Source organism: Balaenoptera musculus, chromosome 11, assembly GCF_009873245.2.
Source record: "Balaenoptera musculus isolate JJ_BM4_2016_0621 chromosome 11, mBalMus1.pri.v3, whole genome shotgun sequence".
Classification (NCBI taxonomy): domain Eukaryota; kingdom Metazoa; phylum Chordata; class Mammalia; order Artiodactyla; family Balaenopteridae; genus Balaenoptera; species Balaenoptera musculus.
Window position 1 is genome coordinate 42,911,591 of NC_045795.1, and position 27,903 is coordinate 42,939,493.

General features: G+C 36.9%; 1 protein-coding gene across 3 annotated transcripts in view; it reads right to left on the reverse strand.

Annotated features, from left to right (window-relative positions):
• The window catches only part of HMGCLL1 (3-hydroxymethyl-3-methylglutaryl-CoA lyase like 1), a 161,276-nt gene that overhangs the window by 94,710 nt on the left and 38,663 nt on the right, over positions 1 to 27,903 (reverse strand). For 2 of the 3 annotated variants that reach the window (XM_036867703.1, XM_036867702.1), the window contains exons 2-3: positions 19,628 to 19,708; positions 19,295 to 19,402 (exon numbers count right to left, since the gene is read on the reverse strand). In XM_036867703.1, coding sequence (XP_036723598.1) covers positions 19,295 to 19,402; positions 19,628 to 19,708 — 189 coding nt within the window. Of the gene's footprint in view, positions 1 to 1,339; positions 1,389 to 19,294; positions 19,403 to 19,627; positions 19,709 to 27,903 lie in introns of those variants that run through there. The other variant, XM_036867704.1, reaches the window with a different exon arrangement.

Consider the following 27,903-nt stretch of genomic DNA (forward strand, 5'->3'; position numbering starts at 1 on the left):
ATAGTTATATAGAGATATGGGACTTGGAATATTCTATCAAGCATGTTTTTAGTTTTTCAGGAGGTTATAATAATACAGGCAATTATATTCTATCAATTCATGTTTGAAATAGCAAAACCATGCCAGATAAGTAGTTCTCAATGTCATAAATACATAATAACTAGATCTGGGTGTAATGTCCTCACATAACAGGATCTGGTTAAGTGACTGATTACAGACAGTCAGGAATTCTGAACTCTGGTGTTTTCCCTTGACTGATCTTTATTCTCTTCCTTTAATTTTATGGTCAAGACTCCAATACCCCTGATAGTGGGAAGAGTTTGAAAGGCCATAGGCTGTACATTTACCTTCCACATGAAAATTTTACGTCCAAATAATTTTTAACATATGAAATTTTACAATATTTAGTAAAGCGTAAATTACATGTGTCCATTAGAAGAATTTAACAAGGCTGAGACCCTAGTATATTATTGGTTTTAGTTAGTAACAGTCATAATGCTTTACGTAGTTCTATCCTTGAGTTACTATTTGTTCTTATAACGTGAACAAATAAATACAATGGAGCACACAGCAGGAAACTCATCCTACAAAGACTTTATTTTGTATATTTTCTATGAATCTATTTAAAAAAAGCCAACTTTGAATTAAAATATCAAATTTACCAGTTTGCTATAAAGTCTATAATTTAGCCTCCTAGAGAAATAACTGATGATCAAATCCCATAATCATCACATAGAGAAATTACCATTGACATAACCATGAGCTTTGCATATTAAAGAATAATAAATTATGGCATGAACAATAAATATAAGGAATAATATATAAACAATGAAAAGTATACAGAATGAAAGTGGAGAAAGCTGTAAAAACATGCACCAAACCAAACTTTGTATCTTCAGTATGGGAACAGTTGAGGGAAGACTTTTTTTTCTCTATATACCTTGACTTGTTAAAATAAGCATGTATTGTTTTTAATTTAAAAGGAAATAAAAGTAAATTAGAGTATAAATGCTTTTATTAACATAGCTACACATTTTTTTTTAAATGTGAAATGTTACAATATTTACTCTTACTGGTCCATTGGTCTTATTGACTCTGAGTTAAATGCCAGTAGAATTCAATTTAATACTTTCAATGATTATTATTTGGAATAATTAGATGAATTTTTAAATACATTTTAAATTTAAAATTAAATACTTAAGACGCAAAAAAGCACCTCCCACTGACTGCCATCATGCCTTGTTGACATTTAAGCTTTCATGTTTCATTCAATCCAAACACATTTAATTCTGTCTAAAATGTGATTCTTGTTCACTTATTTCTTAGAGATCACAGTCACCATTGCCCACCCCATAGCTGCATCCTTCACAAAGACCATCCACCACAGACATCTACGATGCATAAAAGCCAAAGCTTATTTTATTCTAAGCCTATTTCACTTTAACCCAGAGGTTTATTGAACATTAACTGTGTCCAAAGCCCTATGCTAGGCCCTGTGGGAAATATAAACACTGGAAAGTAACGTCCTTGCACTGAGTAATTTGCAATACAGTTGGGGAGATCAAAGAGATGCACTAGGAAAGTTAACAATTCAAAAAAATATACTGGTTGTGAACAAGAGCACAGTTTATAAGAGTTCAGAATGGGGAAAGGTTGGCAGGGCCTATACTAATCTAGGAAAGTTTAAAAGAGTATATGGGATAAGAACTACAGTCCCTAATATGACATAATGACAATTTTTTTAAATGGCCACAGCAGTATTTCCAATCCCATGTGTTCTTCCAAAACCTCACCGATCTCCATCAAGAAATGGATGCTATTTATCATCCACTTGAACCTAGGCAGGCTTGTGATTGCTCCAACCAATAGAGCATAGCAAAAATAATGCCACGTGAATTATGAGGCTAGGTTGTGAAAAAGGATAGAGCTTCTATATGGCTTTCTCCTTGGGGGAAGCCACCATGGGAAAGTCAGCTGATCTGCTCTGAGAAAAACTAGCTCCTGCAGAACAGCCACAGGAAGAGGCCCACATGGAGAGCCCCATGTGAAGAGGATGTGAGCCCCCAGCCAACAGTCAACACTAATCCTAATCTTAACCTTAACGTTAACCGTAACCCTAACCCTAACCCTTAAACTTGTGATTGAAGGAGCTCCAGATGGTTCAGCCTGAGGCCCCAGACTTTGTGTACCAGAGACAACTTTGCTCCTGTACCCTATTCAAATTCTGACCCTAAGATTTGATGAGCATGGCAAATGTTTACTGACACCACTAAATTATCAGATAGGGCTTCCCTGGTGACGCAGTGGTTGAGAATCTGCCTGCCAGTGCAGGGGACACAGGTTCGAGCCCTGGTTTGGGAAGATCCCACATGCCGCGGAGCAGCTGGGCCCGTGAGCAACAACTACTGAGCCTGCGCCTCTGGAGCCTGTGCTCCGCAACAAGAGAGGCCGCGACAGTGAGAGGCCTGCGCACCGCGATGAAGAGTGGCCCCCGCTTGCCGCAACTGGAGAAAGCTCTCGCACAGAAACGAAGACCCAACACAGCCAAAAATAAATAAATAAATAAATAATTAATTTTAAAAAATTCTCAGATAATTCATTACAAAGCCATAAAGGCTGAAACACTGAAAAATCAATAGGGTTGGAAAAGAGGAAGAGGTGGGTGTAGCAGTAGGAATACACTATCCGGCTAGAAAAGATTATTGGTAAACAATCAAGAAATAGATTATAAATTAAGACAGGGGGCCACACACTGTGGTGTGTCTTGAGTTAGGTTCACATTATTCTAAGAATTCAGGATTTATTGTGAAGACAATAGAAAGCCATGAAGAGTGGGTGCTGAATTAGCAAGGGAAGACTGGGATAGATGCAGTATTTTAGAAAGATTAACTTGGGAGAGGCGCAGAGGGCAGTCAAGAGAAAAGAGAGGCAACTCTCAGGTAATGGTGAGGATGCAGCCTGTGACAAGTTCCACTGCAGAGAAATGACACTGGGAATGGAACTACCAGAGAAAAATTAATAGGACACAGTGGCTGGTAGTATAAGGAAGGTGACTTTACTCAAAAATGTAATCCTCACTCTTTTATAACTTCTTTTTAAAATAGTTAACATTTATGCAGATTTCAACACAGTTCTTGATTATATATCACGAATTTAGCCTTTGTGTCTGAGGCTAGAGTGTGAGCTCTGTCTCTCTGTCTCTGTCTCTCTGTGTCTCTCTCTCTCACACACATGTTACATGCAAACATGCACTCACAAATTATCATAAAAAATTTAGAGCACTTATTCCTAATTTCAATCAGAAAGACAAGTAAAGTTACTGCTAGTTTTAGGACATTGTAATGAAATCTAAAACACTCTTACTAGAGAATAATGTTCATTGATATTACTAATACTTATGTCTAACTAAACACAGTATGCTTATTTATGAGACATATTTACATTAACATGATAACAGAAATCAATAAAGAGTGCTTCCCAAACCAATATGCAGTTAGAGAATAAGGTATGGCAGTGTATCACAGCATGAAGGAGACAAGACAAATTTTAATCTTCAAGAAATATAGGTCATATTAACCTGTAAGTGATTATTTCACTCTATATGTAGTTTAACAAAAATCTTGAATCATTATGTAGAAATTTATGTAATTAAACTGTGACTTAATAGATATTTCAATCAGCAGAACTAGAAAATAAGCAGAGATGAGAGTAATCAAATTCCCAGGTCATGAAAGCTAAACTTTGATAATCATTGAAAATATCTTAATGAAATTATGATAAATACATTAATTAGAATCCAACAAATCAGAACACTTTCCTTTTTAAAAACAACCACACTATAAATGAGGTCAAGACATAATAATATTCTGTCTAAATTTGGTCAATAAAGACAATTATGTAAAGAGCTTTAGGAAATCATGATAGGATGTAATTTTATTACAGTGAATAAAATAGAGCAGGTTTCAATTAAAGGTATAAAATCCTTGCTTTACTTTATTTTTTTACTCAGAGAGTTTATATTATACTTCAATCTTGATGTTATTTTAATGTCTAAAGTTTAACTATTAGTCAAACAATAATAGAACTATTCCTTTACAGTACTATTTTGACATCTTAACAAAATCTTTCTACATCTGGTTTGAATTAACATATTTTTAAGATTTTGCTGTAACTTTTCATTTAGGATCATAAAAATTCCCATTATTTGGTTAGTAACAGGATTTGCCATCATCTGGCCACGGTGTGTGAATGGCCATACCTACCTAGCCAATCAAACTGGCTATACCATGGTGAATCAATTGCTCTAGGTATCCAAATTTTGATATGGATTCAAATAGTCACAATAATTGTGCAACAATTTGCAAGCATCTTAAAGATATGCAAAAATCACAAAAATTAGAATGTAATTTTTAGAGCTTTTATTTAGAGCTTTTATTTTACTTGCTACTAACTCTATCATGGGGTGATTATATTTGGACACACCACATTACACATATTTAGACATTTTACTAATACTTTGTCATCTGAATACAATAATCTCTCCTAAATATTTATGCTTTCAATGTGTTCTCCAGACAACAGCAATGGCTAAAATATAGTTTAAGCATTGTTAAGTGCTCATTCGAATTCCCTGAGATTATTGGAATTTCAAAATAATGCATATGAGTATATATTTTACAAATAGACTATAAAATTTGCCATTGGTGGATACAAAAGCTAATTTTAAAATATCGTGAGACCTTAAAATGCCCTTCAATGTTTGAATATTGAATATTGACTCATTTCAACATTTTATACACTTATAATATATCTAACATTTCAGCATTAAAACATGAAGCAGAGGTAGTCCATATAATATAACACACAGGCTAGTGGTGGGAAATGTGTGTGTATGTGTGTGTGTGTACATACCAAAAATACAAAATAATACAAATGCCATGTGATCTGAAGTTCTATGAAGCAGGTAAGGAAGTATTTTTCTTTGCAACCTAAAGTAGAATAATGACAAATATTTAAGCTAACCCTTATCTAGGCCAAATGTAAATAACTCAGGGGCCTGTTTTTTAAAGGAGCAAAATATTCATAGAGTTTAATGGAGCAAGACTATTCATAAAGTATGATATTATTAAAAAATAGTCATAAAGCACAAGTATTCATATATTATATATGCAAATATAATTTCTATGATAAATTATACTCTAGTATACTATAAAAAGAAATGGTTTAATAAGCCCAAACTTAAAACATAATTGTTTATTAAAATTCTCCACATAATTATGGAGTGAGATATTCTATAGAAATTAATTTTTAAATTCATACCCTTCTTTCATTTTCAAGTCCAATGAAATGAAAAGTAAAAGTATCTATTACTCTTTACCTCTCTTCTGAATAACAGTTGATAGAGAAAACAGAATATTCATTGAGTAAATTTTGTTCAGTTCCAACTGAATATATGTTGTGTGAGATGTTCATTTAGAATCTAATCACTGATGAACATTTTTTTTCCTTTTCCCAGAACAAGTATAATTACAACGATATCACATTGTACAGGTCACTAAGTTCCAGAGGTGCATTTATTATAAATTTTTTATGTGAAAGTCTCACACACGTGTATGACACATAAAACTTTTACCTTTATTATTTTAACTCAGTAAGAGTGAGTCAATAAGGAGAATGCAAACTTCCTGAGAGGAGCTGAGTTGTTTTGCATCACCAAAGAAATTATTCAATACATCATGGTGGCTCTGGTGAGGCAACTGTATTGTGTGATGGAGTAGAATTACTCAGAGTTGAAGTTAGCACTGTTTTTAAATGGCAAATGTGTTTAGAGTAGAATCTAAAATCCATGTAAGTAGAATCTAAAATCCATGTAATCTAAAATCCAGGTAAGATACTCCATCTTTACAGCAATATCTGTAAAGTTGTATAACTTGACCACCTCTTTTACCACTGGATCTTGCAACCTAAATATAAAACTCTGCTTTGTTTCCTCTTCTCTCTGCCTTGGTCCAGTCAATATGACCAAGTCAAGCATCATCAATGGGCGAGCTTTACCCACTTTTCCTTCCTTCCCTCCACTCACCTGCTAAAGGGCTCAAATTATTTCCCTCTCTTGCCATCTAACAAGAGTCCTTCTCCTGATTCTTTCCCATGATGTATGAAGGAGAAGGAGGAAGGTGAGAAGTGGTAGGAAAAAGAGAACAAGATAGCCAGAAAAATTTAAGTAATCTACAGAGTCATGATGTTGGAGAGGGGCAGGATGGGTTTGGGAGCTTTGTTTTGGTGGCAAGATTATTTTACTGCTCTGGAGCAGTGAAGAAGTGTGAGAAGAGAAGACAAAAGGACAATTACACAAAGTGTTGCTCTAATCTAATCTATAGAGTGAGTCTCCTGTAATGGTCTTCAAGTAATGCACATAAAGATGGGAAGACCATTTAATTCATTTAGGTTGCCATATTATATTTCTTTTTTAAAAATATTTTATTTTATATTGGAGTATAGTTGATTTACAATGTTGTGTTAGTTTCAAGTGTACAGCAAAGCGATTCAGTTATACATATACATATATCTATTCTTTTTCAAATCCTTTTCCCATTTAGGTTATTACAGAATATTGAGTATAGTTCCCTGTGCTATACAGTAGATCCTTGTTGATTATCTATTTTATATATAGTAGTGTGTATATGTTAATCCCAAACTCTTAATTTTCCTTATGTGTAAATCCAGGCACAGACTTTGCTACTTGGGAGAATTCACAATGCTGTGCTCTCCAAGAATATTGGTGTAAATATTCTCATATATTTAATATCTATAAAATATATTATATAACATAAAATAGAGTACTCAACTGTACCTCCTACTAAAAGTGTCACTCTAGAGTTAAGCCAAGAGTCCTGTGATATCTGGCACCAGAGGTATGTAAATATTTGAGGAAAAACAAGTTTCAAAATATACAGAGCCAGAAGCTAGTCTACAGAAAATTGTTCCAAACATCACATCTGTAAAACTGTAAGTGAATGAATCAGTTGGCATCAATGTCAAATTAAATGGAAGTCCTTTCTTATCAGAAATATATTCAATATACAGTATATACAATTATAAATAAAGTGTTCATATTTTTGCTTTTATTTTTTATGAAAATCACATAGAATAGAATATATATATCAAAATTCTTCACTGGGAAGGACAAAAAACTACAGTAATTCTTCTAAAACAATATATCTCTGTATAAGGTTACACATCACAAAGTATTAGATTGCATCTTAGCATGACATTACAAATAATGAATTATTAAACTGAAATACACCCTCCTAACCTCTCAATAATAATAATAAAAAAAAAAATCTTGATCAATGGTGCAAGAGAAAAGACAGTCTTTCTTAATGAGATATCATTCCTTCTTTTTTCAGCTAGTCAATTTATGTCATCCTCCAATATTCAAAATATTCAACTCAAAAACTCCTCTTATAAGACATTCTCAACAACCAGCTTGATTTCCACATCTGTTTACCGCCATAGTTCTCTGTGTGTGTATACCTATCTATCTATCTATCTATTTATAGTTACTCTTATCACATTTTGTATAATTTATACTGATTTATGTAACTTTCTCCCTAACTAAATTATTAGCTCCTTGAAGACTTCACTCAAAAGAGACATTTAATAAAGCTTGTCGAATTGAATTGAAATCTCTCCTCCTTGCCCTTTATTCTAGTTTGCATTCAATTTGAGTTCAATCCACTTTGAATCATGATTCTTTTTCTCCACTAATTCTAAGATTTTATTATTAATAATGATGGTTACAATGATAAAAGCAAACATTTACTTTATGCCGGTCTACATGGCAGGTCTCTATGTGTTGAGTCCTTTACGTGCATTATCTCTTCAAACATTTTTAACCACCCAATGAGAGGGACAGTTTCTGTAGAAGAAGAAGTAGACAGAGATGGAAAAGATGAGGAGAATCACCCAGTGAGTGGGGGAGGGGGAACGGGACCCAGGTCTGTCTGACTGTAAAGCACACTCTCTAATTCCTCTTTGTTAAGCACATCCTCCATATTGTCTAAATATCTTCTCTCTCCTCATCTTAGTCATTGCTCAAGATTTTTTGCACCACAATATCAAGGGAAGAATTCCTAGAAAGATCCCACCCTCAGGCTGAACAGTTTTGAGAGTATGTGTTTTCATCAAACCCAGTGTCTCCCAAACTGGATTGATCATCAAAACTATTTAAGGTTCTTCTAAAAAAAAAAAAAAAAACAGATTCCTTGGGATCATCAGTACAGATTCTATTCTGTTCAGCTGAAGAACCCAGGAATCTGTTGTTCCTAAAACTTCTCAGGAGATGTCAGACATCAACAAATCTGGGAATCGTGGTTTCAGTCACAAAGGCCACCAGTTAGGCTGGAGGGAGGTCAAATCAATGCATCCAAGCCCACCCATACCTGCTTCAAGATGGGACACCTCATTTTATTTTTATTCAGAGATGAATCCAGATTTTGTGGATCTGAAATTATTGCTATTTGGAAGGGAGCCTTTAAAAAAAAAAAAAAAACTCAAAAATCTCTAACTTTTGTAAATTTTACTGAAACACATGACCAGGTGAGCACATTGCTAGGGCCCCATCCAGGGTCTTGGGAGGAAACTATACAAATATTTTGTGGTAATTTTCCTGTCTGTATTGTATATTGAGGTTCTAAATAAAGTTTCATCCAGGGTGAAAAAAGTTCCATTGATTAAAAAAAAATAATAACATTTCGGAGACTCCAAGCCTGTTTGAAATTTCCTACCTCGCTCTTAGTCATATCATCAAGATAATTAAGAATCTATCTGAAATAAAGATCCATGGTGTCTACAGTATTTCTTTTCCTTACCATTTGAGTTCAGTTTGGCATGTCTTATTCTTGGTATATCCATAATATTTCTGGGTATATTTATTTTTATAAAGTCTCTGCTAAATAAACCATCTTAAATTTTGCCAGGAAATAGATTTATCCTCATGGACCTATAACCTCACTAATACACTGTGCTGAATAGTTTTTTTTTTTAATATATTTGAAGGATATTTTTACACCACCATCACCCAGGACAGCATTCAGATCTCTTCAAAATGAGCAGACAATATCAGAAGGTGTTTGCATACTATCTCCACTGGCTAGATGATATCTCCCTTATGGTAATACTTTTCCTTATGCAGCAGGAAGGATGGATACAGGACGTGTCATTTCTTCAACACATGCCACAGATTACTATACAAATGTAAATAATGTGGTTTCAGAACCTATAACTCAAAACTCAATTTGAGCAGTAACTCCTCTTAAAGGTAACACATTCGTAAATTCAGCCATGAGAAAAAAAATGGGACTAAGCACCCTTCCTGACAGCCATAAGTGAAAACGCTCTACCCAGCCATGAATAGCTTATAGCCTGGGTACTCTAACCCTGTCTCATTCACAGACTCTTTCCACAAACCCCATATATCTTAACCTCAGTAGCACAGAGGAAATCTTGGTCTGCTTGAAGAAGTAAGACAGTTTTAATAAATCACAGTCTTACAATAATAAACACAGGAAATCTCTGGAAAATTGAACATCTAGTTTTTTTTTTTTTCTACCCAGTACCCTGTCTTGGCTGCCACTGCTAAAATGGTCTGACACCATACTCACAAAACTTCTTAAGTCCAGAAGCCTAAAAACTAATTTGGGCTGGTGTATAATTTCCTGTGCTTCCTTATTTAACATTACCTTTGTGTTCTAGGGGCCTCTGTACCGCCCTCTATGGGAAGGAATGCGCAGGCTTCTCAGGAGTGACCCAAGCAAGTAGCATACATGACCCACACTCTTTTACTGTGAAACCTGCAAGCCATTTTCATCATAATCTATTAATGTCTACAAATATTCATTTTTAAATTATAAAATAAACCCAATCTACCCAATGGATTTGTGGGTTATACACTGGGAGACCAATGTTCCAGACAGAGAAACCAGAGTCATCTTATTCAATAACGTTTCCCGTTTCCTAAGGCAAACATAACAAATATGCATTAGTGATTCTTTGTTCGGGTCAATGCCTTTGGTGACCACCCTCCTGGTCGTCCCATGTCAAAACAATCATGTTCCCAACATGACTCTGAAGTAGGGGCAAGAAGTCTCAAAGCCCCCAGTATAATTTTCTTTCCATTCAACTGTGTTGCCTCTCATATATCATGCCTTTGTGTTTGTTAATAACACTGTCAACAGTATTTCTCATGCATGGGAGCAGAAGTGACTTTTAAAATACTGTGTCTAATTGTATTCATTCTCGATGACTGTAAATGGACTTTCCCCTCTATACTTACACTTCCTTCTGGAAGCCCCCCTGCCCACAGTGGAGAGCTGCGCTGGTGAGCAGAGGGGAAGCTTGGGAGGTTTGAGGCAGACCATCTCACTGGCAATAAGAGAGCACTGTAGCAAAAAAGTTCTTGTTATGCTGGCAAGCAATGCAGTCACAATAGCCTGTAAGATCTAACTGCAATGATTTGACATCATATGGCTCTGAAGAGCTCTGTCTGGCTAAGCAGTACAGAAGACAAAACTTGAAAAGCCTGGACAGACAACCTCTTAAAGATAAACTGTTTAACATATTTGGATTCCTAGGTTCTATTTTATGACAGCTCATTTACAGATATTCACGTGATTTTATAACCCTATTATATGAGTCAATTTTTTTTTTAGTGATTTCATTCTCATTACCCATTTTAACTTTACAATTGGGTCATTATACAGATATTGCTATCAACCACACATTATTCAATTTTTGAGTCCAAAAAAGAATTCAATGCAGTGTTTAACAGAGACACAATAAAAGCAGTGAATGGGTGAATAAATGAATGGAAAGAATCCAAGGCATAAAGGATGAAAATACTTTGCCAAATCATATCAGAAATAAGTAAGAGTCAGGTCTCAGATTTTCTGTCAGAAAATGTGTATGTTGTTATTTCTAACCAGATACAATGATGTCACTGAAAGCTCAGGAAACCTACAACCTGGAGGACTTGTGAAGAAATAACTATTTTGGGATTACTAAGAAATATGTTTCTTACTATATACTATAAGCTGAATTCAATACACGATGCATCAGTCTTGACTAAGAACAGTGTTAAAATTTCTTGATAGTCCCACATCACAGCAGTACAAGGTCTGGAGTAAGTAATATTAACGCTCTCAAGTTGTTAGTGTGAATTTGCTTCAATATGTTGATATTTCAAAGAGTACTTAATTTAGTTTATAAAGCAAACAGGAATGTGAGTGCCTAGAACAATTAAAGCAGCTCAGTTATAACCTCTGAACTTTTGCCTTTACACATTTGAAGTTATCCAAGATATTTATAAAATGAACAGCATTCTTCAAAAGAATGTCCTATACATTGACAATGAACAAATAGCTAAAATTCATAGATGTTACAAAATACTCTATTATTCTAAAAATATAATTCCAATCAGCCTTTAATTTGATAAATTGGGTATTCAGGATAAATGAGTTTGGATAAAAATTTTTAAGTATAAGAATGTAAATGTTTTATATTTACTCTAAGTGAAAAAATTATACATTTGTATTCCTTTTATTTTATCAAATATGGAAGAAGTGAAATGTTAGCATATATATGTCTCATTAATGTGTCAGTTTGAAATATAAAACTAACCTATTGCTTAATATTATTTTTGGAATGTAATGTTACTTCTAGCATTCAGATTTATCTAATTTCCTATGTTTACTATTCCATATGACTCCTAGAGAACTTTCCAGAAATTTAACCAGGCAATATTAGATCAGTGTGCATGTAGTGTGTGTGTGTGTATGTCTGTCTGTGTGTATATCTAAAAATTAGGAAAAAATACTTTATTTTTATTTAAAAAAATTAACTGGAATCATAATTCTTTATAAACATATCAACAAAACATGTCTTTTTAAACCATAATCAATTTAAAAATAATTAGTATATGTTTCATTTTCAGTGTTCAATGTACAAAGATCGTGAATTCTTAAAAACAAGTGATGCCTGGCATACTTAAAACTTATGATCGAAACAGTCCACATTTAATCTTAACACTTTAAACTTTAAACCTGGTTTTCACTAATGACTGTGATTCTTCCCGTGAGAGTCATAACCGTGGCACCCAGGAAATACTTTAGTTCCTTGGAGTCTGGTCCACAGGACAAACTCTGCTTCTCTTAAAGTAGATTGCATGTTAAGTGGCTTAGTCAGGAGTTATATTAATGGAATTAGTTTATAGTAAAATAAGATTGACAAACTAATCAGCATAATGCAGAAAATGCCATTAAAAAGTTAGAATCAAGTCTTTCTGTGCCAAACTGTACTCTATTCAGCTTTTATGCAATTGTATTATATTCACAACCTTTCAAACTGTCGCTGCATACTGATAATTCATGGTCCAATTTTAATATAATTTTAATCAGATACAAAAATGGAATTTTCATATGATCAAAATGCCTTTAAAAGTTTCTTTCTTTCATGGGTAAACTTAGAGAAAATTTGATAAACAATATAATTGAATAAAAGGTGAGATAAAGTATTTTATTTGAGCATTTTTGGTACATTTCATAAATCTAAGAACCAAAAAAACCAAATTTTTAGTCAAAATGTAGTTGATCAGATTAAGCAATTAGAAAAGCAGTGCATGCTGAGCATAGTAAATCTTTGAGTAGAATCATAGTTTTTGGCTTCATAAGGAAAAAAGTCTAAAAAAATATTGAATTATACCCTACGATGTGAAAAAAAATAAGAAAATCTAGCCAGTAGAATTGTGACATTATTGTTTTTCATTATAAGCTTTGCTTTTTGCTTTGCACACAGGAGTGAAATTACATCTTAGGTCGAGAATAAGTTACTGTTGAATGCCAAGTAATATGTACAGTGCTAGCAACTCATTTTTTTTTTCCAATTTTGTTCCAAAGTATAACCTTAAACAAGTTCAAAAAAAAAAAAAAATGTAGTGCTCACAATCCTAATAAAAAGAAGAAAACATTTTCATATTTCCATGTTCTTTTCTGAGAGAGACAAAGATGTTTTAAAAATCCGTGACTATGCTTTAGGCAATTTGCATGCCCTCTGTGATAACAGTAGCAATGACGTAATTGAAGGATGGAACCACTCTAAAATATTGCATTTCAGGTTAATCACTCAAATAACAACCTGACTCCCATGTGAGGCAACACAATTGTATATAGGGAGTGGATAGGAGTCAGGTAAACATTAGCAGCCCTGAGAGTACTAAAATATCTATTATTTTTTTTGGAATTTGGGGGTTTCACAATGCAGAACCCGCTTTTCTACCAGCTGTATTTATTCTTTAATTATCAGTAAGAAAAAGCACATGTAGAACTAGATTAATTACTAGATCATTTTAAAAGACATAAGTGTCACAGATTAGAAAAATGGCTCCAATGATATCTCCCCACCCATGTGTTCCTCTACAACACCCCTCCCCAGTCTAGAGGTGGCATGGATCCCCTCCCTTTGAAACTGGGTGGCTTTGTAACTACATCAACTAATATGGTATGGAAAAGTGATGCTAGAAAATTTATAAGGCTTGGCTATAAAAGGCATACCATGTTTGCTTGTCTCTTGGAACACTTACCTTTGCAACTCTAAATCACCATGTGATATCCAAACTAGCCTATCTGGATGAAAGGACTCCTGTAACCCCACGAAATGGGAACTGCGGTCTTGTAAATTTCACCAGGCTCCTCTCTGGGCCGATGGCAGAGGGCAACTCCTCTGGGATGAGACTCGCAGAAGATGAAATTACCCTGCCAAGGACACTGTGCCTTATAAGCAAAAGAATTCCAGGGCTCTCCCCAAAAGCTCTCCACACCAGTTCTTCCACTTTCTCTCTCCTTCAATCACACTCACACACACACACACACACACACACACACACAACATCTCTGCCAAATTACCCCCTTCCTTGCCTCTTCACACACCCATCCCCCTCAAAAAGAGCAGAACAAGAAAAAGAAGCCAGGGGCGCTCAGGAGCAGAAGCTACAGCCTCCTGCACCTCATCCATGTAAATCTAAATCTTAAACTTCAATCCAGTAAATGTGTTTTCATTACCGATAAAGCATTAATTGCATCACCACTAAAAGGAGGGCAGGGAAAAGTTTACACATTCCTTCCTGCTTACACTGTGCTTGGGCCATATTTTTTAGTGTTAGACTGATCGGTAAATAATTTTTACAGCCTTTTATGTATATTTCTTTCTACTTTACAGAGAAAATCTATTTCTGCCCCTTGCTGATGTGGCCAGACTTGCGACCCACCCATTCCAACAGTTAAAAGTTAATGAAATGGAGAGCAAATATTTACAACTGAGACTTTGTATACGACAGACATAAACATACAGTGTCTTGTAATTTTCATGTATTCTTATTTTTAAATAAATGATATTCACTTTAATCACTCATGTGAATGAACGTGTTTAAAACCAAATGGTGGGCTTCCCTGGTGGCGCAGTGGTTGAGAATCTGCCTGCTAATGCAGGGGACACGGGTTCGAGCCCTGGTCTGGGAAGATCCCACATGCCGCGGAGCAGCTGGGCCCGTGGGCCACAACTACTGAGCCTGCGCGTCTGGAGCCTGTGCCCCGCAACGGGAGGGGCCGCGATAGTGAAAGGCCCGCGCACCGCGATGAAGAGCGGTACCCGCACCGCGATGAAGAGTGGCCCCCACTTGCCTCAACTAGAGAAAGCCCTCGCATGAACCGAAGACCCAACACAACCAAAAATAAAAAAAAATAAAATAAATAAATAAAGTAGCTATAAAAAAAAAAAAAAAAAAACCAAATGGTTACATTAAAGATAATGGAAAACTCTAGTTCACCTTCAAAAATTATTGTATTTATAATGATTTAAAAGGCTCATTACTGAGAGCCACATTCCAAAGTTGCAGTAAACCCATCGAGTTTTTATAAACACATTTTCTTTCTACTCTTACTGCTGTTCGCTCCACTGAAGTAAGGGGCTATGTGGACTCATTTCAAATGTCCTTAGATTATACGTCACTCTAAGGAAACCCTTTTTCCAGATAAGTTGTAAAGAACATATATTTTTTAATGGCAAGTATTTTATCATCTCTGGCCATTTAGATTATAGGTGTGGGATCCTGTTTTATATGACACCCTGCTACTGTGGAACTTTTCTTTCAGCTGCTTTAGTTAGAAAAGCTGTTGCCAAACAAAACAGTAGGAGGGAAGCTGTAAAACCGTTTTGAAATGCTAAAAAAAGAAATAAGTGAGCAAGCAGCAATCTAAACATAAACTGGAGGACTCTTCCCATGACCCACGTTTAAGGGAAAGAAACAGAAGAAGATGCAGAGAATTAACAGAATACCAATTTCGAGCCACATTCAGGATCTTTAGAAGGATTAGAAATTATTCAGAAAATTACATGTAAGCTGGTGCACTAAAATCGTTCTGTCGCAAATCTCAGACATTATTTTGAGCTAGACAAGCCTGGTGTCATGACATTTTCTCAAAAAATGAGAGGTCATAGAACCTGGAAAAGAATACGTATATGTATAACTGAATCACTTTGCTGTCCACCTGAAAATAATACAACGTTGTAAATCAACAATACTTCAATAAAAACTAAATTATTATTTTTTTAAATGAGAGGTTATAATATAAAAGTTCAAATTACCATTAGGAGTTAGTTGTGTTGATTTAAGGCCTTTTTCATTAGCATCAGAACAATGAAATCGGCAGTTACATAATGAGATGACCTCCAACCACAACAATAGAAAAGGCTCACTCAGGCAAGCTCAGTGAAATCTATAATCCAAAAACCACTATAGAAAATCAAATTGTAAAAAATGGGATGCTCTCAAGACTGCTCTTTGAAAAACCCTTGATGTGCTATGTAATATGTGACCAGCATAACTTTGGAAGTTCAATCTGATATTATCTTTGATCCAGGCACACTGCTCTTTTACAAATATGTGATTTATTTAAAACACTCCTTTTTCTTTCTTTTTTTTTTTGACTTGGAATGCATGTAACCAGATGAGTATTAAAAGTGAAATATATAACATATTCCTTAGTATTTGAAGGATGAGTACCTTTATTTATTTATTTTTTTCCGAGCCAATATTTAAACTAAACACATACTTCAATCTTTAAGAAAAAGGGTGTTTATCCCAGAGAAGGTAACTGAGTTGCATGGAAACTGGAATAAGTCAGTCAGTTGTCCGTCGGTCAGGAATACGCTCAGATAACACTGATGAGCCTGGTTGGAGCCAGGTGCCCTGGACTCTGGGAATCCACAGACAGGGACTCATTCATGGGCTTTATTGCCCTAAACCCTCCCAGGCTGCAGGCTTCATTGCTGGGATTCCCAAGGTTCAAGGAGGTTAAGTCACTTACTCCAGCTCCAGACAGAGTGTAGACAGAACACAGAACAGAGGTACCTCTGCCCTGCCACAGCTGTCCCCACGAGCTTGTGGGGAATTCCGTCATTTATTCGATAATACTTTGAGCCTAAGCCGAGTTCATTACATCTCAATAGGTTAAGTCAATGAATCATGTTATTTTATAGTCTCATCATATGTATCTACTTCCTGTGAGGCCAGAAGGCATTTTCCTATTACTGCTCACAGAGGGACGCCTTCCCTTTGTTTTGTCCCTTTTTTCTTTTAAGTAGCTGTTCAAGGAGAAGAGTGGCTCTCTACAAGGGGCTCTAGTATCGTCCTTCTAAACGTCCCGGGGTGTGTCCTAGATGAGACTGAAGAATAATCCATCAAACAATTCCAGTATTGCGGAATAAGAGAATTTCCTGAGCATCACTGTGGTCAAGAGGCGTATTTTGTAGGCAGCTTCACAAAACCATTGGGAAATTAAAGTATCTTGAAAAGGACTAGGAAAATATAAAATCTGAAATATAACTTTTGTTGGTAATCATTAATGTTACCTGTCCTCCTTCCTAAACTTTACTCTGAAATTACACCAGCGTATCCAGTTTCTCTCCAACAATAATCAAATACGTGAAAAGAGCATTAACTAAATCAAATAAAGAGGCAATGTCATGAAGACTTAAAGATGATAAAGGGTCTCACGTGACAGCTAGTAAATTAATAATAGCTCACATTTTACAAAATGACAAGTCAAGGAAATATGTCTAGTCTCATCAAGCTGTTTGTGTCTTCCTAAGGAATATATTTGTGGCCTTCATAACACAAGACCAAATACGTGATCAAAAAGTAAGAGTCACTTGTCCATGCCAGAGAATTGAGCCATGTTATTATGGTTTCAGGCTGATGGATTTATTATTCATTTCACGATATTTATTGAGCACCTACTTACTGCACCAAGCACTGGGGATACAAGTGATGAACAAGAGAGACACGGTCACTACCTCCATAACTCTCAGAGTCTGGGAAGCAGATCATCAGACAACATTTATAAAAAATATATAGGATTATATACAGTGGCAACTGGGATGAAGAAAAGTGACTGTTTTGAGGAGAAATCAAAGTAACCCTGATATTTGAATACTGACTCTGTGAAAAGTGATGTATTGCTGATACTATTAATCCTTTTGTGGTTTCTGTTGTTTCCAACACCTTGTAATTAAAAGGGCTTTAATGTTTTAAGCTTTCTTACACCATCTTGCTATAACTGCAGGGCAGTGTAGAAACTGAGATGTATATAAATGAATATAGATAAAGCACTGTATAGCTACAGAGGCAGGATGTAAGTAGGAATAAGAGGCAGTTTGGTTTGCCAGGAGCTTCTGCAAAAGGAAGTAGGGCCAGGTAAAGAGACCTTGAACCCCAGGCCAGGTTTCCAGACTTTTTCAACAGGGGGAAGGAAGGTTCTAAAGAACTGAGGATGTGAGTTTGAGGAGGCTAGTATTTCTGGGAGATTATCTTAGAAGCAATAGGCAAAATACATAAGGAAGGGAGAAACAGTGCTTAGGAATATCATTTAAGGGACTATCTCAATAATTAGTCCATAAGGGTGTGGATTACTAATACATCCATGGGATTGAAAAGAAGAGACTCAGGTATAGGCTCTACTGAAGAGGAAGAATTTTTTGTAACTGACCAGTAACTGGTCAGTAACTGACCAGATATAAAAGACTTCTGAGAATTCAAATCCAAGATTCCCTAAGGAACAGTTAGGCTATGAGCATAAAGTAGGATCAACAATGATGAGTCTGACTTTGAACCTGCTGAGTTTCAGGTGCTAATGGCACATCCAGCTGAAACTTATCAGAGAGGGCAGGACTGGAAATATAGATTTGTCATCCTCTCAGAAACAACTTTTGATTTTGGAAGGGTTGGCAAAGAGGAAAGCACAGGCAGAGAAACTTACTAAAGAATCTCAAGGGAACCTTAAACTTGGTGGTGGGGAAATGATGTCAGGGGTGACAAAAAGAGCAATGGAGGGGGACAAGTGAAGGAGGATTATAGAGGAAACCAAGGGAATCAGATGAAGAAGTAATCAGTGAAGTTGTGCTGGGCAGAGACTGAAAGATCCAAGGAATGAGAACAGGGTCCAAGGAATCCAGGGATCCAGGGAATGAGAATTGGATTGGGAAGGGATTTGGGGGGGGGGGGGTCACTGCTAATTATTAATCACGTTTCAAACATCAGGGCCAAGTCTCAGAAGTGATGATTGCTGCCATATGCCAGACAACTCTGGATAAGGCTCTATCCTCTTCAAGAGAAGATTCTGGATGACTATCTTTGCCTTGTCTTTGATGAATACGTATATTTTCATCAATATATATGAATATATATAACCCTCTAGCAAATATAAGCATTAAAAAAAGAGAGCATATCTACATTTCTCACTGCTTAAAATAGGATTATAATGGGGAAGGTATCAGGCGACACTCAGCATTACTTCCTTCTAACAGACAAAAAAGATAAATCACCTGGAGATACTCAGATCACTCATAAAGTCAGTAAAATGGTAAATGGAGGACAGGACCCTAAACTGCTATTAAGAGTCTTAGCCTCTACTCACTATATCAGACCATACACTCTTGAAGGTTTAGGATGGAGTTCCAAATAACTTTTTAACAACTAAGTCCAAATAACTTTTTGGACTTAATTTATATATTTCATTAAAGAGGTTATTCTTTAATTGTATCTTAATGCATGGGTTAATAATTACTAATTTGCTATGCTCTTAAAAACTATATCAGGTTAATGTCACAATGTACATCACACTGTTCACTAAATCTTGCCAATGTTAAATTAAGAATCTAGTTAAGGAATTATGGATTTGCATACCTGTGGTATCCATCGGGAAGACACAAAGCTTGTCACTTCTATTACAGGCAAGCCAGTTTGGGAAAGTTGATTGATAAATTCAATTTTTATATCTGTGGGAACTATAATCTAAGAAAACATTAAGAATTATAAGTAATTTGCATAAATTATTTATTGAAGCATAAATAGAAAATTAATTCCTAACTGAAAGCAAATACTATTTAAGATTTATAAATTCAAGTAGCAACTAAGAACAAATGTAATCATCTAACATATGAAATCTGTGTCTTTAGACTCAATAAATATTTAGATTTAGCATTTTTAAAAAACTGTGTAAGATTAATATCAAGTTACCTTTTCATTCTGCAATCCATCTCTAGGTCCAACTTCTACTATTTTAACATATTCAGGGAGTCCAGATGGCTGGGATGATTCCTAAAATGAAAAATACAAGGCAAGAAAAAGAGATAACAGATCATCAAACTTGTTTATTTGAAAAGTCAAACAATTTCACTTTGCTGGATTAAGTTCTCACCCTGGAAAGTTAAGAAAGGTAAGAAATCGATATAATGATATAATCCAAATACCAAGTTTATGTTATTAGCAACATGAGGTCATTTTTTTTTGCAACCCAGTGATATTCAGTCTAATTATGATTAAAATCCAAAAGATGAATTTCAAATATAAAACTGCTGAGAAGGTGACTTACTCAGGATCTAAAGAGACAATCTGCTGAGTAATTCTATGTGTGATGATAAATGTACCATTGTTAGAGTTCATTAAAAAATTAGATCTTTGTATTAACAGACTTCTACCAGGCACAGTCATCCAGATGTCATACCCTGAACTTGCCAAGTGTGAATTCAGTTTTCTGGCCTGTGTCAGAGAATAAGATGTGTTGTTTATTTCTTGTCTGTGTCACACAGCACTACCAGCACCTAAACGCAGCTTCCTAAAGGACAAACTCCCCACAGGAGGACCTAATCCTTGATATTCCCCTCTGTTCCTAAACTAAGTATTATGCTCACGTCATGTTTAGAAGGACACTAGTTTGAAACAGGAAAAATTGAAACTGACTTTCTCAACTTCATATTGCAGTTAAAATCGGCAGTAGGTTACATCTTTCCAGACTGGACAAACATAACCTCCTGGTATCTCTGAGCCTTAAGTGTGGGTAATCAATCATCAAGGTCTTCTAATGGATAGCTGATGGAACTGACCCAGATCAACATGACCTGTACTTCAAAGTTATTTTTTTGTCTTGCCTTTCATAAAGGATGATGACTCTGGGCTGACCAATTTACATTGTCTCACTCTGTCCTTGTAACAATCATGGGCATACACTGATGAAGTGGCTATTTTGGATGCACAACCCAGTTTGTTTCCATCACACAGCACAATGCTCCCTGCCCCTTCTAGGGTCCATAGCTGTTACCTGGTTTTATTAGCATTCTGTGCTAACTAACTCAGCAAAGGAACCCAGATGATCCCTGTTACAATGTTTACATACCACCCTCCACAATTTCCATGAAATCAGGCAGTTCAATAAGCAAAAATTAACTGAGAAGGAAAAGAATTCTCATCTCTGCATCTCCTGAGCAGGCTGTGATGCATGCAGTTGGGAGGGTGGAGGTTTGAGCGAGGACACATGGGGTCCCTCAGCTTTAGGCTCAGTTTTGGATGAAAATCATGAAATCATGCCTTATTTGCAGGGTGGCCATCATTTCAACCAGGCAATAAAGGAGAGGGATGGCATGGGAAGGCAGAGTAAAGAAGAGAAGCTCACTCCTCTTTCTTATTACCTCCAGTCCTAAAACTGCAGGGATGAAAAAACAAAAACAAAACTAGGCAATCTTAAAGCCATGTGGTCTCATTATCACTGATTGTTTCCTGAAACTCATTTTCAACAGCAATTAGCTTGGAGTATACATGGATGAAGAATACTTCTTTATTAAACAGCAGTGTTTAACCCCCAAAAAAGGAACATAGTGTTTTTTAAGGTAATAACAATATGCTGAGTACAATTAAAGAGCTTAGGACCTTCCTTTGCATCACTGGTATAGCTGGCAGAAGTAACAATCTGAAGAAATTAAAGTGTAATCTCCCACTAATTATAGCCATTTAAGTCAAAGCAGAATATGTGCTTACTTGGTATTATTTTACATTTCTTCTTGAATCTAACACTCCCATTTTGTCTTCTAGTCATGGGTCTGTATTCCTTCTATCTGAATACCCAAGAAATCAGAAGAAAGTTATAATGTGTTCAGTAAGTTCAAAGAGTAACAAGTTTCCCTTTAAACAGCATATAAATAAATATATAAATAAAGTCAATACATACTTGTTGAGTATGTGTGATGTGAGAGTCCTATCTTGGTATTTTCAGTGTCATTCTGGGCATTACTATCTCTGTATTGACATTTCTAAGCAACTTCAGCTTTACATAAATAATGCAATGCTTAGTGAGCAAATCCACCTAAATGTTGTACAAGCACATAGAATTCAATGATGCAAAACTGATCTCATGATTTCCCTGCCTCATTCCTCTCCTCAGATATTCTCCCACCACCTACTATCTGATTCCATCTCTCTTACCACTTATATCTAATTGGTACCTAATTGGTATCTTTATTACTGGTCCTATTTTGGATTATACCCAACACCCAACACTTAGCTTGCACTTAATAATTGTTTGTTGATTGTATTAGTGAATCTCTTTTGTCACTGGCTTTATTTAAATTGTCATCCTTTTCTACTCAGTCTATTGCTGTAGCTTCCTAAGTATTCTCCCTAATTTTGTTTTTCCATGATTAAAATGCTTCAGAATCTACCAGTCACCTTTGGAGAGATCTATCAACCTAAGGTAAAAGATGATTCACGACTAGCCTCTCACCTTCTACCACACTCTACTTCATGCATCCTGTGATTTTAGTCATGCTAAAGTCATGTCCTGCTCACTTTCACGACTGTTAGACATGAAGTTACTATTGGTTGGAAATAGCTTCTATCTGCGGGTAAAACTTTCCACCAAAACCATTTCTCATCTTCACAGACACAGGACTGGACCTCATTTCTCCCCTAAGAGTTACGTTTGAACAAGTTCCAGTTGATGGAACATGAACGTGAATGCTATGTACTGCTTTTAGGCTTGGCCCATGAAAATATCCCATGCACATGCCTCCATGCTCTTTCCCCTCCAGCCAGCTTGATGCAGATGAGTATGGCAGACTTGGAAGCTGATAAAGACAGAAAAAAAAAAATTGAAGGAACCTATACCAGAATCACTGCTTTAATAAGAATTCCATGCCTATAAGAAACAATTATTTTGTCCCTTATAGAGATGAAAATAAATGTCAACTCTTTTACACCATTGAGGGTATAGGTATATCTTTTATAGCTCCTAATTGTGAAAAATGATGAAGGGTCTGAAATTTTACCTTACTTTCAAGCTAACAAGTGAGCCTGCCATGGATGCTGGTGGAAGGCACAAGACTCATTGGTCAGAGAAGGAAAAAATGGCTTATCACTCACAGCAACAGCAGTAGCTAGAAAATCAGGATTTGTGCTGTTTCCCCAAGCCCCAACTCCCAGGAAAAAAAGAGAACCATACAATGCTTGCCCAGACAATGGGTTGCATTACAGAAAAGGAACCCCAAGCACAGGGACCTTGCACCTTTGCTAATGGGCAGTATGCATATCGTTCCTTGGTGACAGAGGTGGACACTGTGTTTATCATGCTTGACCATGAGTATGCCTGCCTTTGATCTGAGAGAAAGACACTTCCCCTTGGCTCCAGAAGGAGACACTAGTTCTATCATTCAAAACTATTTTGCATTAAAAAAATCCTTGAAAAGAGAGTCTGGAACAAAGGTAATTATGCCTCTGCTTGCAAGAAATACAGAAATTCAATAAACTCATGGAGAATTATTTCCCAATAATATCCACTCTTCATTTTTACACCATCCTGGTTTATGGAAAATTTTCCCACTAGTAAACCACTCTGTTGGCCCCTCTGATTAATGAACAGAGGCTGGAACCAAATCCGCTCATTTTTATCTCAGAAAACATTTAATCGAGGCTACTCTCAACAGACCTTCAAGGAGCAGGAGAAGGCGAACCTGCAATATTGACTTCTGCCATGCCACTACTCCCCAGGGTCCTGGATCCAATCAGCAGAACGAATCCTATATTGTAGTGGCCTCTGTATCAGAAGCTCAGCGTTGTTTACTTTGTGCCTATTTTATCATGATGGATGTGTTACCGTGTTCAATGCTATGATTTATCCAGGCAGCAACAGTGACAATATAGGTGATGGAGGCTTGATCCGCAGCGTGATTCCAGTGTGCCTCATCAGAGAATGGGCTTCAGATGATCCACCAGCAGCCATAATTTATTGCCATAATTCATAGCCTCCTCCAAAAGGTGTCTTTAATATCTTAGTCTACAGTTTCCCAAATGGCAGACAAATAAGCTAGGCCAATGACCCCGACCCAAGAGTCAATAAAAACATGGCAATGGCCTCAAGTTCTGTTGGGCAAGTAGAGCAATCACATCCCCTTTCAGTTCTGCATGGCGGCTGGGGAGGTTCTACAACTGCAGGAGCCCAGTGGTCATCATCAGATTTCAGTTTGGCCAAAACATCGTCCAACCAGGCTAAGAAAAGCACCATGAAGAGAAGGGCCCCCCTGAGCCAGTAGCTTTGTTCCAGGCAGTGGAACAGGCAACAGAGGGCAAGGGTTACTTTTTGTGGGTAAAGCTGAGATTGCACTGGGGACAGGCCAACCACTTTCTCGAATATACAATTTCCATTTGATTAGTGTGGCCTGTTGAAAATGTCCAACCTCGTTAGTCATTGACTCCAAGTTAACCCCCCAAAATGGAAATAGGGGCCAGAGAATCACAACGGCCTCCCTAACTCAGGTGTCCAGTTTCAAAAAGAGCTCCAAGGCAAGCCAACAGCTGATTTTTAAAAGAGACTTGGATAGCTGTGTCATGGCAGTAAGGGATCCACAACCCCCCAAAGTGCCACCAGATAGAGGCTGCCTGACTTTGACAGAAGCTCAAATTTGCAAAATCACCAGTCACAGAGACTTAGAGCTCAAAGAGGTCAGGAGGATTTGGGGATCCCCAAAGTTATGTTCACTTCACCACATGCAGCTCTTCCTATTGAGATGATCCCCTCTGGCACATATGGGACAGAGAATTACAATCACAACACACATCAGTTTTTACTATACATTCAGACGTGCAAGCAACAACAGGAGAGTGTATTGGCCATGAAGGCCCCACCCACAAGGCTGCTTCAGGTCCCCTTTCCCACTGAGAACACTGCCCAACCCCATCAATTGAATCAGGACTCCCACCCCCATGGGATTGATAGGATGGTTACTTGGATGCCTTTATCAGACAGAACCAGGAAGGTTAGAGTTCTTGCTCTCCCCACCATTCCCCAGCACACTTAGATGGATGATCTCCATGCACCAGTAATCATTTTTTTCCTTAAACAACTGAAGGAGGAAGGTTGGGAAAGATGAGTGGATGCAGAAGGGAGCAATCAGCACAACAGCTGCTCACTGGCTCAATCCAATGAACTTGCAATGTCTTTGGTCCACACAAAGCCCTGTATCAGGCAGCAAAAATCATCATTTCTGACGCCATCTATTTTAACCTTGGGAACCCCTGGCCTTAGCATCCATAGCTGTGTTGGTTTCCAGCAGGATCACTGGTTTTTTTTCCCTCTGGCTGTCAAGGTCTAAACTTGCACATGCTCCATTGTCAAGATACCATCTCTGAAGTCTTCATCCAGTTACAATACAAGGACTAAGGGAGTCTTGCAAGGTAGCAAGGGTGACTCTGAAATTCATCTACAATTCTTTGGGTCCTTTCTCATTCTCTAGTGGGTTGCTTTCCAGCACCTTATACATAACCTGGGGCAGCAGTACCCCACATACTAGTCAATGACTCATCTATGGCTCCTCACATAGGAGTTTGTCCATCCCAGTGAAATATCCCCAAAGTTTCTGTATAGCAGCCAAGACTCACAGCAGACCTTTTGCTGCCATCTCTAGTTGTATTAAGTTACTGAGGACAGACTGCTGGATGGGCTAAGAAGGTCCAGCTACTGTTATTCCTTATTAGCAAGCATTAATTATCCCATCCCATCACCTCCCAACTCAACCAATCAAAGTTCTTATGATTCACCTGGCTTCTTCCAATAATGCTGGCCAAATTTCTTCCTTCTACACTCCCAGTAACTATTGATGGACAGAGAGAAAAGAACCTTCAGCCCACCCAGGACTCATCTTAGTGATACTTTTCACAATGGATGTACCTGTGGCTGACCAGCAGATCTCCAAGGAAGTTCCCCATCTCTGAGAAGAGTTAGCACAACCAGGGCACCACTCGGCCTTTGAAACTACTTCCCTGATCAGACAGCAACCATCTTTCCCAATTCCTCATCTTTACTAGACAATAAAGCAGAGGACAATTTGTTGCTCAGTTGACTAAAATCTGGTCAGCATGTTTGTTACCAATACCCATGGACTTCTCTCAAATCCCTTTAACCACCTGAAAAGCCCTCATTCTTCCTTTTCCAGGAAGTGTCTCTCTCAACATTCCACCTTCATCAACAAAACTGTCAAACCTGTGAAGGGCTGAGATTTTACCTTACATACTAAGTAATAAGTAACCCTGCCACAGTGTTCTGGATGCTGGCAGAAGATATGCAACTCTTGAATCAAAGACAAGAGGCTTTACTACTCGCCTTAATAGCAGTAGCCAGAACACCAACAGCTCTTGTACCAGTTCCCTGAGCATTGCAGGGATGGTGCGTGGGGAACCTGACCATTTCATAAGGGGCAACAAGCACGTCTGCCCTTTGCTTCAAAAGGACACACTACTATCACCCAAGGCCATCTGCTACACAAAAACCTTGAAAAGATATTTCCAAAGGAACTAGTAGAATATGCAGAAATGTGAGACACCCATGAAGAATCATTTCTCAACACTATGATTACCTTAATTACTGTCCTCAATCAAAATGCTTACTTATTAACCAAGATTCAATCTGTCATCTACTCAAGACTTTTCTGACCTCCCCATATAGAATTAAGTACAGTTGACCCTTGAACAATGCAGGGGTTAAGGGTGCCAGCCCTCTGTGCAGTCGAAAATCTGTGTGTAACTTACAGTCACCCTTCCATGTATACCCAACTGCTTCCCATCCACAGTTCCTCCCTACCTGTGGTTCCACATCTACAGATTCAACCAACCACACGTCCCATCAGGTAGCACTGCAGTATTTACTATTGAAAAAAGCCCACATATAAGTGGAACCCCACAGTTCAGACCCTGTGGTTCAAGAGTCAACCATAGTTTCATTTCTATGGCCCAATAACACTTTGTAGAGACTTATTTTAAAATAGATCTGTAATTACTTCTTTGCCTGCCTGTTTGCCATTTTTCATTATAAACTTTCAGGATGGACATATACTAAGCACTTAATTAACATTGTTTGTTGAATGAATGAATGAATGAACAAATCCACATCTAAAATTTAGAAAAGCAAGGTTAACCTTTCATTTATATTGAATACTACACTTATTAGCCAGCATTATTATAGCTATTGGATATATGGAAATGATCCAACCACACAAAAAATCTCTGCCCATAACAAGATTACATTTTAGTGGCACAGTGATCTGTGTGTTACTTTCTGGGACTGGGGTCACTGGAGACGTGGCACTGTTCTTATACATTGCATATATAAGAGTTGATGAATGACTTATAAGTTCCAAGGAATTGCATTCTAGTTTGCAGAAGTGAGCACAATCATCCTTAAACAGGTCTTTGGTCTAAATTTATTTTTATGGCAATAAAAGTCCTGTTACTGAGCTCACTGTATCCTGTTTAACATGGAGTAGTGTATGATACTAGTGAACAACAAAAGATGTATTATCCAGAATGGGGGTTTAAAATAGCCAAGTTATATGGCTGAATGTATGCTCACATCTGGCATCAGATTTCTAATGGTTCACTTTCACAGGGCAACAACCAAAGCAATACTATCTTGCATTTATATGTTGCTTTATTATTCCAAAGCACTTTTCTATCTACATTTCATCTGTGGAGCTACTTTGTGGGGTAGGCAGACTGAAAGAGAGATTAAATGACTTTCTAAGGTTACCTAACTATGGTCCCTGGCTCCTATTCTAGTTTTCTTTAGGATGAGGTTAAACACATCACCAACTATTGAAAAAGCTTTGGTTGAAAAAGTAATAATGAACCATTCTTTCATGCAGAACATAAATGGGCTGCTTTAACTCACATTTTTCAATCTTACATAAAATTAAATGGAAGGCATATTTTGATGGGAACTTCTTTGAAATCTTTAAGGTGTGTGTGTGTGTGTGTGTATGTTATTATATTATATAATACATATACACATATATATGTGTGTATATGCATAGTTTCCCATAATGGGTGGCTTCTATATATACAATCAACCATCCAGGTGGTGACAGATATGATTCCGCATTATTCACTCTACAAGCACGACTTCTTTTTCCCTAGGAAAATGATACCATCCACAGTAGAAATTTCTAAACAGAATTTTATATGTTCTACTCACTTCA